The 12,051-nt window shown below is 52.3% G+C and overlaps 1 protein-coding gene across 1 annotated transcript in view; it reads right to left on the reverse strand.

The window, feature by feature from the left end:
* Nucleotides 1–2,570: 2,570 nt before the first annotated feature.
* The window catches only part of QPRT (quinolinate phosphoribosyltransferase), a 21,668-nt gene continuing 12,187 nt past the window's right edge, over nt 2,571–12,051 (reverse strand). Inside the window, exons 2-4 of the mRNA XM_017519221.1 lie at nt 4,733–5,268; nt 3,084–3,215; nt 2,571–3,011 (exon numbers count right to left, since the gene is read on the reverse strand). Coding sequence (XP_017374710.1) covers nt 2,799–3,011; nt 3,084–3,215; nt 4,733–5,268 — 881 coding nt within the window. The 3' untranslated portion in view covers nt 2,571–2,798. The remainder of the gene's footprint in view (nt 3,012–3,083; nt 3,216–4,732; nt 5,269–12,051) is intronic.

The following is a 12,051-nucleotide window of genomic DNA, read 5'->3' on the forward strand; positions in this document are numbered from 1 at the left end:
CCCACGAGCATTAACTGAGGGAAGGGGACATGCACAGCCTGGATGAAGGCTTTGAGTCCCTGCCAGCTCCCGTCTCCTGCAGTAGCCAGCATTGAAGGAGCATCAGGTACTCACAATAGCACATCATTTTCATTCTGCAAACTGCTTTGATGGGCACATTTGCCACTGAGTGTGGGACATCCTGGGGAACCGATCCCAGACTGATCCCAAGCTGGCCAGGCCAAGAGGGAGTGTAGCCAGATGAGCAAGGGACTGCGAGGTGATGTATGGGAGTCCTCACCTGCCATGCACGCCCCATTTCCCCACCCCCTCGGTCACACCCAACTCTTTCAACTGCCTTTGAGCCATCAGACTCCCTCTGCCTTCAGAGGCTTTGAAGACCCTGCGTCAGTTTTCTCCAAACCCCTGGCCACAACCCACGCTCAAGTCCTCTTCAACAGCTTCTCCTAGACTGGGCTCAGTGGCTCATGCCTGTAATCCCAGCACTTTGGGAGGCCGAGGCGGGCGGATCACAAAGTCAGGAGTTCAAGACCAGCCTGGCCAACATGGTGAAACCCCATCTCTACTAAAAATACAAAAATTAGCTGGGTGTGGTGGTGGATGCCTATAATCCCAGCTACTTGGGAGGCTGAGGCAGGAGAATCGCTTAAACCCGGGAGGCGGAGGTTGCAGTGAGCCGAGCTTGCACCACTATAATCCAGCCTAGGCGACAGCTAGACTCTGTCTCGAAACGAAACGAAACGAAACGAAACAAAACAAAACAAAACAACAACAACAACAACAACAACAACAAAAACCCAGCTCCTCCTGGCCTCCCCACAGCCGGTCTGGCCCCCTCAAATGCATCCTTCTGCAGCAGACTGGATTGAAACTGCAAATAGGCTTATCTGATTTTCCAGCTTGATTTCCAGCTTGCTCCTGGGACAGAGTCCAAATCCTCCGACCTAGCATTTTGTGGTCTGGACCCAGCCCATCTCCTAGCCACCTCCTGATCGCAGCTTGAAATTTTAGAGCAAGCAACCCGAGCCGCTTCCTACCTCTGGGCCTCTGCCCATGCCGTCTCCCCTGCCTAAAAATCCATTTCCCTGCAAGGAGGGCATGTCTTGCCCTCACCTGCCCAGGATCATTTCCTGTTCTCCCGGTGATGGAGTGCCCTCCCTGGCTCTCAGATCTGCAGGTTCCTGGAGGGCTAACCCAACTCTGGGTTCATGGGGGAGCTTAAGACTCAGCCAGGCCGGTTCCTCTTGTTTTTTTAATGGAGGGCTGTGGTTGCAACGAGCATCTTCCAGTCAGCCACAGCTCACCACCTGCTTTGTCTTATTCCAGGTCCACCCATTTATTTTATCCGAATGGGTCCTGGAGGCACTAGAGTTTGCAGCTCCTGGTACCCACTCCTCGCTCTGGCTCTATCGGACCCCAACGCCTGCCTGGATCCCACGCATTTTCCCATCCAGTTCCCAGATCACCTGTGGGCCCAACTTCCCTGCCTTGATGTCCATTGGCGCCCCTGGTCCCATGGGGCTTCATTTTCCCCAGTTCAGGCATGAGAAGCTGGGGTTCACCTGGGCGTGTCCATGTTTCCCCTGGAGGAAGGATGGATACAGGCAGGGTGGAGGTGGGACTAGAGGAGACAGGGCACCGTAGGTGGCACCTCTGAGCTGTGTCCTGTGGGACTGGCCCCTTTTGTTTAGGGCATCACCAAACGCAGTGTCGAGATCAGCCCAGCATCTCTGCCCAGTGAACCTACGTCCGCTGTGCGCTCAGAGCCGGGCTGTCCATGCTGCTGTTCAGTACAAGTTGCATGCATGAAGGATGAAGGTCTTGGCCTGTCTGGGGCTTTTGCCTTTTTTTTTTTTTTTAGATGGAGTCTCCCTCTGTCACCCAGACTGGAGTCCAGTGGCGCGATCTCAGCTCACTGCAAACTCTGTCTACTGGGTTCAAACAATTCTCCTGCCTCAGTCTCCCCAGTAGCTGGGATTATAGGCACCTGCCACCATGCCTGGCTAATTCTTTTGTATTTTTAGTAGAGACAGAGTTTTGCCACGTTGGCCAAGCTGGTCTCGAACTCCTGACCACAGGTGATCCTCCCACCTCAACCTCCCAAAGTGCTAGGATTACAGGCATGAGCCATCTTGCCAGCTGCCTGCCTTTCTTTCTTTCTCTCTCTCTTTCTTCCTTCCTTTCTTTCTTTCCTTCTCTTTCTTTTCTTCCTTCCTTCCTACCTTCCTGCCTTCTTGCATTCCTCTCTCTTTCTTTCCTTTCTTTCTTTCTTTTTTGGAGACAAGTCTCCCTCTGTCCCCCAGGCTGGAGTGCACGATCAGCTCACTGCAACCCCCACCTCCTGGGTTCAAGTGATTCTCATCCCTCAGCTCCTGAGTAGCTGGGATTACAGGTGCCGCCACCACACCCGGCTAATTTTTGTATTTTTAGTAGAGACAGGGTTTCACCATCCGCCCACCTCAGCCTCCCAAAGCACTGGGATTATAGGCGTGAGCCACTGAGACCAGCCATCCCAGGTAACTTCTGACATTTGCTGACCCCTCACTATGTGCTCATTATCACTTCAAAACCCCATGCAGTTGATCCTTTATTAGACCCATTTTGCAGGTTAGGAAACTGAGGTGAGCAGAGGTGAAGGCCCTGCCAGGTCACAGGAGCAGCAGGTGGCAGAGCTGGAGTTGGGCTCAAGCTAGTGCCAAGTGTGCCCCGTTGGCCACTGTCCTTAAAAATGTGTGACCCAGAGGGTCCCAAAGAGCCACATTAACCCGTGGCTGGTGTCATCCTCTTCGGGTTTAGGATCAGCGGGTTTTGGGCACTGGAGCCACCTCTTCGGCAAACAGCTTGAGGGAGAAATCGAGGGCGGGGGCCGCCTGGGTCAGCATCCCCATGGAGATGACGTCTATGTGCGGCCCGCAGAACTGGGGGAGGTTGTCCAGGTTGATGCCCCCGCTGGCTTCCACGGCCACACTCGGGAACTGGGTCTTCAGCGCAGCAGCCGTGGGGTGCAGCTCCTGCGGGACACAAGCTAAGGGGAGGTGAGAGCCCACCACAGGCCCCCTCCCCAGAGGCAGAGCCCACCTCACCTCCGGCTTGAAGTTGTCCAGCAGGACGAGGTCAGCGCCCACCTCGGCTGCCTGCACGGCCTCCTGCAGGCTGCTGCATTCCACCTCCACCTTCAGGGCGAAGTCGGCCGCCTGCCGGGCCGCCCGCACTGCCTGCCAGGCAGCCAGGAGGAGGAAAGTGAGGACTGGGCCCAGAGCCTGGCACTGGGGCTCAGGAAGCTGGGAGGGCGAGGGTGAGGGTGGGGTCCAGGGCTGGCACTGGGCATGGGGAGCTGGGATTGGCATTTGAAAGGCCCTGGATGGACCATGAGCTTGGGGTTAATAAGGACACCAGACATTAGGGCTTTTTTGTTTTGTTTTGTTTTTGAGACAGGGTCTCGCTCTGTCACCCAGGCTGGAGTGCAGTGGTGCAATCATAGCTCACTGCAGCCTCCGCCTCCTGGGAGCAAGTGATCCTCCCACCTTCGCCTCCCAAGTAGCTGGGACTACAGGTGCTTGCCCACAAGCATGGCTAATTTTTTCATTTTTTGTAGAGACTGGATCTTGCTATGTGGCCCAGACAGGTCTCAAACTCCCGGCCTCAAATAATCCCCCTACCTGGGCCTCCCAAATTGCTGGATTACAGGCATGAGCCACCGTGCCCAGCTGGGATGTTTTGTTTTATTGTAGTTTAAAATGACCACTTTTGTGGGTCAGAAAGTGGCTAAATATCAGCAATGCATTTGGACCTGAGTTCAGTTTGACTCCGAATATTAAAGTTAGAAGAGGTCTTCAAGGAAATTTCACAGATGGGAAATTAGGTGCAGAGGGTTAGAGGGATGGGCTCGAGGCTGTGGTGCCAGCGACACTGGCTTCCCCCGGGCTGTCCTTTGCTCTTGAACATCACACCACACAGCAGCAGAACAAAGATAAAGAAGCAACCCCAGAGCCAGCCTCGGTGGCTCACGCCTGTAATCCCAGCACTTTGGGAGGCCAAGGTGGGAGGGTTGCTTGAGTCCAGGAGTTTGAGACCAGCCTGAGCAACATAGTGAGAGCCCCTCTCTAAAATTCATAAATAAATAAACAAACGGCTGAGCAAACTGGCTCACGCCTGTAATCCTAGCACTTTGAGAGGCTGAGGCAGGTGAATCACCTGAGATTAGGAGTTCGAGACCAGTCTGGCCAACATGGCAAAACTCTATCTCTACTAAAAAATACAAAAATTAGCCGGACATGGTGGCAGGTGCCCGTAATCCCAGCTACTTGGGAGACTGAGGCAGGAGAATTGCTTGAATCCAGGGGTCAGAGGTTGCATCGAGCCGAGATCAAGTCACTTCACTCCAGCCTGTGCAAAACAGTGAGAATCCGTCTCAAAAAAAAAAAAAAAGAAAGAAAGAAAGAAAGAAAAGAAAAGAAAAATTGGCCAGTGAGGTGGAGCATGCCCATAGATCCAGCTACTCGAGAGACTGAGGCGATGTCTCCAGAAAAACAAAGCAAGCCCAGCTCCCCTTTAATTTAGCTTAACTGGATGAGCTCTACTGAGCCCAGCTTAGATGGAGGAGCCGAGGTGGGAAGAGTCTTGCATTGCTGACTCTAGGCCATGGCTGTTCACCAGGTCCTGGCTGGGGGCTCTGGGGAGGGGAGGGGTGTGTTGAGGGCGAGGTTGGACCACGGACAGGCAGGACTGGCACCTTCTCCACGCCACCAGCGGCCACCACATGGTTGTCCTTCACCATCACCAGCCCTCCCAGGTCGTAGCGGTGCGAGGCGGCCCCGCCCACCAGCAGCCCATACTTCTCCACCAGCCGGAAGCCTGGTGTGGTCTTCCTCGTGCCCGCCACGTGCCCGGTCCAGCCGGCCCCCCTGGCGGCCTCTACCGCAGCAGCCGCAGCACTGGCAATGCCACTGCAGCGGGCCAGCATGTTGAGGGCCACCCGTTCCCCCAGCAGCAGGCAGTGGGCAGGGCCCCGGACCTCAGCCACCCTGGCCACCGGCACCAGCTTCGATCCCTCAGGGAGGAACCAGGAGACTTGGCAGTTGAGTTGGGTAAAGATGGCGTCAAAGAAAGGCCGCCCTGCCAGTACCCCAGGGGATTTGGCCCACAGCACCGCCTGCGAGGGGCCTGCTCCGCTGACCAAGGCTGCGTAGTTGAGCCCTGGGCAGTCCTCTCGGAGCCAGCTGTCCACCAGGGCTGCCAGGGTGACGGGCGGCAGCAGCAGCGCCAGGCCTGGGGGGGAAAGAGAACAGCTGTTGGGTTTGGCTGCCTCTCCTGCTGTCAGTGGTCATTGTCAAAATATTTAACAACCAGTGAAACTGGGCACTGGACCATCAGCGTCAAGATCTCAAGATCGAGGAGCCCCAGGGGAGAGGCTGCGTGAGGAAAGGGGGTGTGGGGGGAAAGGGATTTGTGGGGGCGAGGGTGGGAGAGTGCTGTGGGCTGGACGAGGTCACTGAGCACCTAGCATAATTTAAACCTCTGGCTGGGCACGGTGACTCACTGTAATCCCAGCACTTTGGGAGGCAGGCAGATCACTTGAGGTCAGGAGTTCAAGACCAGCCTGGCCAACATGGTCTCTACTAAAAATACAAAAATTAGCCAGGCGTGGTGGCGGGCACCTGTAATCCCAGCTACTCAGGGGGCTGAGGCAAGAGAGTTGCTTGAACCTGGGAGGTGGAGGTTGCAGTGAGCTGAGGTCACACCACTGCATTCCAGCCTGGGTGACAAAGCAAGACTCCATCTAAAAATATATAAATAAATAAATAATAAATAAAATGAGGATGATGGGGCTGGGCATAGTGGCTCATGCCTGTAATCCCAGCACTTTGGGAGACTGAGGTGGGTGGATCACCTGAGGTCAGGAGTTCAAGACCAGCCTGGCCAACATGGTGAAACCCCGAAAAAATATTAGCCAGGTGTGGTGGTGCTTGCCTGTAACCCCAGCCACTTGGGAGGTTGAGGCAGGAGAATCGCTTGAACCCAGGAGATGGAGGTTGAAGTCAGCCGAGATCGCGCCACTGCACTCCAGCCTGGGCGACAGAGCAAAACTTTGTCTCAAAAAAAAATAATAATAATAATAAGGATGATGGGGAGGTGGGGAAGGTTAATGGTTACAAAAAAATAGAATGAATAAGACCTGCTATTTGCTAGCACAGCGGGGTGACGATAGTCAATAAAAACTGTACACTTCAAAATAAATAAAATAATGCAATTGGATTGTAACACAAAGGATAAATGCTTGAGGGGATGGACACCCCATTCTCCGTGATGTAATTTTTCTTTTTTCTTTTCTTGAGACGGAGTCTCACTCTTGTTGCCCAGGCTGGAGTACAGTGCCGCGATCTCGGCTTACTTCAACCTCCGCCTTCCGGATTCAAGCGATTCTCCTGCCTCAGCCTTCGTAGTGGCTGGGGTTAAGGCACCCGCCACCATGCCCGGCTAATTTTGTATTTTTAGTAGAGACAGGGTTTCTCCATGTTGGCCAGGCTGGTCCCGAACTCCTGATCTCAAGTAATCCGCCCACCTCGGCCTCCCAAAGTGTTGGGATAAGAAGCGTGAGCCACCGCGCCCGGCTACAAACATTTTTTAAAAAATAAGGATGGTGGACAAGGTGAAGGTCGCTCGCGCCCTGAGCTGAGCCGGTGATGGGCCCTGCCCGGCTGCCGGCAGAGGCAAACCCAGGCGTGTTGCGACAGCGCCATCTGTCGGCGGGGAGAAGACCTGCAGTCTCATGGGCACCCGCCATCCGTGGTCTTAGCTTCCCCTTGAGGGGGACACAAAGCCCGCGAGGGTGTTTGATTTAGCGCACACACATGTACACGCACACGCATGTGCACACGCACACAGCACACTTGTGCTCCAAGTGCAAGTGAAGGCGAGACATCCTGGCTTGCTCAGCTCTCAGAAACAGGCCCTCTGCTGTCTCCTTCCCCAAGCCAAGCTGCTCAGTCTCCACCCACTCACCACCGCACTTCCCCTCCGAGCCACGGGCCTCGGGGACTGCACCGGGCTGTCCTTCCCCGCCTTCCCTCCCACTTCTGCCCCAGATGGTTCCTGTCCCTCCACTAAGAGCCAGCTGTACCGCGGCTGGGCGCTGTCTCCGCTGGTCACATCCAGCTACGGAAAAGGCCTGGGAGCAAATGGGGAGGCAGAGCTTAACCCCCCGCCCCCACTGAATTCAAACTAGGTGCAGTGCGGTGGCGGCGAGCACTGCAGCCTCAGCTGCCCAGGCTTAAGCAATCCTCTCGCCTCAGCTTCCCAAGGAGCTGGGACTACAGGTGCACACCGCCATGCCCGGCTAATTTTTGTACATTTTTTGTTGTAGAGTCGGGGGGGAGGGGTCTCACTATATTCCCCTGGCTGGTCTTGAACTCCCAGGCTCAAGCAATTCTTGTACCTTCACTTCCCAAAGTCCTGGGATTACAGGAGTGAGCCGCTGAGCCACTGTGCCCAGCCTGATTTTTTTTTTTTTTTTTTTTTTTTTTTTTTGGTGTTTTTTTCTTTTTTTTTTTTTTTTTTTTTTTTTTTTTTGAGGCAGAGTTTCACTCTTTTGCCCAGTCTGGAGTGCAGTGGTGCACTGGACTCACTGCAACCTCCATCCAGTGAGGTTCAAGTGATTCTCCTGCCTCAGCCTCCCTAGTAGATGGGATTACAGGCACCAGCCACTATGCCTGGCTAATTTTTGTATTTTTAGTAGAGACAGGGTTTCACCATGTTGGCCAAACCAGTCTTGAACTCCTGACTTCAGGCAATCTGTCCACCTTGGCCTCCCAAGGTGCTGGGATTACAGGTGCCAGCCACGACACCCAGCCACTTTGCTAAAGAAGCTATACATACAGCCAAGAATCACCTCGAAAAAAAGCTCAACATCACTGATCAATAGAGAAATGCAAATCAAAACCACAGTGAGATACCATCTCATGCCAGTCAGGATGACTATTATTATTATTTTTTTTTTTGGAGATGGAGACTTGCTCTGTTGCCCAGGCTGGAGTGCAGTGGCACGATCTTGGCTCATTGCAACCTCCACCTCCTGGGTTCAAGCAATTCTCCTGCCTCAGCCTCCCGAGTAGCTGGGACTACAGGCGTGTGCCACCACACCCAGCTTATTTTTTTGTATTTTTAGTAGAGACAAGGTTTCACCGTGTTAGCCAGGATGGTTTAGATCTCCTGACCTCGTGATCCTCTGCCTCCCAAAGTGCTGGGATTCCAGGTTGAGCCACCGCGCCTGGCCAGGATGGCTATTATGAAAAAGTAAAACACCAAAACAAAACAAAACAGATGCTGGCGAGGTTGCGGAGAAAAAGGAACACTTATACACTGTTGGTGGGAGGGTAAATTAGTTAAACCATTGTGGAGGACAGTGCAGCAATTTCTCAAAGACCAAAACCAGAAATATCATTTGACCCAGCAATCCCATTACAGGATATATACCCAAAGGACTATAAATCATTCTGTTATAAAGACACATCACAGCACTGTTCACAACAGGAAAGATATGATTCAACCTAAATGCCCATCAATGGTAGACTGGATAAAGAAATTGTGGTACATATACACCATGGAATACTATGCAGCCATAAAAAATGAGATCACATTCTTTGTAAGGACATGGACAGAGCTGAAGGCCATTATCCTCAGCAAATGAACTCAGGAACAGAAAACCAGATACCACGTGTTCTCACTTATAAGTGGGAGCTAAATGGTGAGAACACATGGACACATAGAGGGGAACAACACACACTGGGGCCTTTCAGAGAGGGGAAGGTGGGAGGAGGGAGAGGATCAGGAGAAAGAACTAATGGGTATCAGGCTTAAGACCTGGGCGACTAAATAATCTGTCCAACCCCCATGACGCAAGTGTACCCATGTAACAAACCTGCACATGTACCCCTGAACTTAAAAGTTAAATTTAAGGCTGGGCATGGTGGCTCATGCCTGTAATTCTAGCACTTTGGGAGGCGAACATGGTCTCTACTAAAATCACCTGAGGTCAAGACCAGCCTGTCCAAGACGGCAAAACCCCATCCCTACTAAAAACACAAAAAGTAGCCAGGTATGGTGGCGGGCACCTGTAATCCCAGCTACTTGGGAGGCTGAGGCAGGAGAATCGCTTGAACCCAGGAAGTAGAGGTTGCAGTGAGCTGAGATTGTGCCATTGCAATCCATCCTGGGTGACAGAACAAGATTTGGTCTCAAAAAAAAAGTTAAATTTAAAAACAAAAAATGAGCCTGAAGTCAGGAGTTCAAGACCAGCCTGCCCAACATGACAAAGCCCCGTCCCTACTAAAAACACAAAAATTAGCCAGGTATGGTGTCAGGCACCTGTAATCCCAGCTACTCAGGAGGCTGAAGCACGAGAATCACTTGAACCCGGGAGGTAAATGTTGCAGTGAGTTGAGATTGCACCACTGCACTCCAGCCTGGGCAACGGAGTGTCTCTAAATAAAGAAATAAAGTTAATTTTTATTGGCTTGCTGAGACAGAGGTTCTGTCTATAGCCAAACCCCACTCAGGCTCCCTCAGCTCTTTTCCAATGAGGCCTTGGACTTCGTGTTCACCTCTGCATCGTCCAGTTTCAGCTAGAATCCTGCTAAGTCAGCTTAGCCAGTCCCCCATCCTCCGCATCTGATCCCTCCCCATCCCTGATGCAGGTCCTCATCCTCCACCCTCCCCCACGTGCTGTCTGACCACCTCAGCCTGCCTTCAGCAAGAATCCTGTTAGGTTAGTCTTGTCAGAATCCCCCAGCCCCCAATGCTTCCTCGCGGTATGTTCCATCCACCGCCCCCCACTCTGCTCGTTGGCTATAACCCCAATGCTGTACTCAGAGTTTAGCCCAGTTCTAATCTAAGGTCTCTCCTCCCCTACAGCAATAGTCTGGAGTACAATATGTTTTTGCTGTTTTAACGATTGTCTAGTTCTGGTTCTTTTTTTTTTTTTTCCCTAGATGGAGTCTTGCTCTGTCGCCAGGCTGGAGTGCAGTGGCGCAATCTCAGCTCACTGCAACCTCCACCTCCCAGGTTCAAGTGATTCTCCTGCCTCAGCCTCCCGAGTAGCTGGGATTACAGGTGCGCACCACTAGCTAATTTTCATATTTTTAGTAGAGACAGGGTTTCACCATGTTGGCCAGGATGTCTCGATTTCCTGACCCCGTGATCTTCCCAAAGTGCTGAGATCACAGGTGTGAGCCACCGCGCCCAGCCTAGTTCTGGTTTTCTTCGATCACTCTCCTGCTGAAAACTGAACTTTCACTGTTTCAGCTCTGGTTCTCTTGACTGTTTTGTTTCTTTCTTTCTGAGAAAGAGTGCAGTGCAGTGGTGCAATCATGCTCACTGCAGCCTTGAACTCCTGGGCTCATGTGATCCTCTCACCTCAGCCTCCCGAGTAGCTGCACCGCCAGTAATTTTTAAAATATTTTTGTAGAGACAAGGTCTCAAACTCCTGGCGTTTTAAAAGTTTATTATTTTTATTTTTTATTTTTTTGAGACAGAGTCTCACTCTGTTGCCCAGACTAGAGTGCAGTGGCACGCAACGGAAAAGGGGTGGAGCCCTGAGCTCTGGCAGTGGCTGCACCCTCACTGCAGCCTCCGCCTCCCGAGTAGCTGAGATTACAGGAGCATACACCACGCCTGGTTAATTTTTGTATTTTTAGTATGGATGGGGTTTCACCATATTGGCCAGGCTTATCTTGAACTCCTGGCCTCATGTGATCCGCCCATCTCGGCCTCCCAAATTGCTGAAATTACAGGTGTGAGCCACTGCACCTGGCCTCCAACTCCTGGCCTTGTCATCCTGTCATCCTCCCACCTTGGCCTCCCAGAGTGCTGGGATTAACAGACATGAGCCGCCACACCTGGCAACTTCTTTCCATTTCTCATTGATTCTCTGACACTTTCTCATTGAGTGCCTGCACTGTGCTAGGTGCTAATAATTGCTGGGCATGGAGGCGAGAGCATGCACAGCTCTTTCTCTTACCCATCAGGCCTTATCCTACGCAGGACTGTGCCTCTGCCTGGAAGCCATTTCCCTTATCCTCATCCCCAGTCTCCCCCTTCAGCCTTTATTCCTCTTGCAGGTCTTCCCTTAAACATCACTTCCTGGCCGGGCGCAGTGGCTCACGCCTGTAATCCCAACACTTGGGAGGCTGAGGCAGGTGGATCACTTGAGGTCAGAAGTTCAAGACCAGCCTGACCAACATGGTAAAACCCCATCTCTACTAAAAATACAAAATTATCTGGGTGTGGTGGCGCGCATCTGTAATCCTAGCTACTCAGGAGGCTGAGGCAGGAGAAGAGCTTGAACCCAGGAGGTGGAGGTTGCAGTATGCCGAGATCACACCACTGCACTCCAGCCTGGGTGACAGAGAGAGACTCCATCTTAAACAACAAAAAAGAAATAACTGAAGTGTTTCTCACGTGTGGTGGATGCACAGAAGAAATGACTAAGTGTCCCCGAGGATGGGCGAGTGACGTTTGCCAGGCAGAGGTGTGGAGTGGAGGCTGACATTTGGGGCTGAGAAAACTGAGAAGTGTACAGGCAGACAGTGGTGGGGTGGGGTAGTGTGGGAGTCACAGGTGACATGGCAGGCAGGGAGGCCACAGGGAGAAAGAACTAAACTATTTAGCCGAAGAGTTTGGCCAGATCCCAGGAGCTATCACAGAATTTCATTTTCTCGGCCGGGCGTGGTGGCTCACACCCATAATCCCAGCATTTTGGGAGGCCGAGGCAGATGGATCACATGAGGTCAGGAGCTTGAGACCAACCTGACCAACATGGTGAAACCCCATCTCTACTAAAACATAGAAAATTAGCCCAGTGAGGTGGTGCATGCCTGTAATCCCAGCTACTCAGGAGGCTGAGGCAGGAGAATCGGTTGAACCCGGGAAGTGGAGGTTGCAGTGAACTAAGATCCTACCACTACACTACAGCCTAGGCAACGAAGGCAAAACTCCATCTCAAAAAAAAAAAATCATTTTATTTTATTATTTTTTTTTTTCCTTTTTTTTTTTTTT

This window comes from Cebus imitator, unplaced genomic scaffold (assembly GCF_001604975.1).
Source record: "Cebus imitator isolate Cc_AM_T3 unplaced genomic scaffold, Cebus_imitator-1.0 Scaffold729, whole genome shotgun sequence".
In the NCBI taxonomy this organism is placed as follows: Eukaryota; Metazoa; Chordata; class Mammalia; order Primates; family Cebidae; genus Cebus; species Cebus imitator.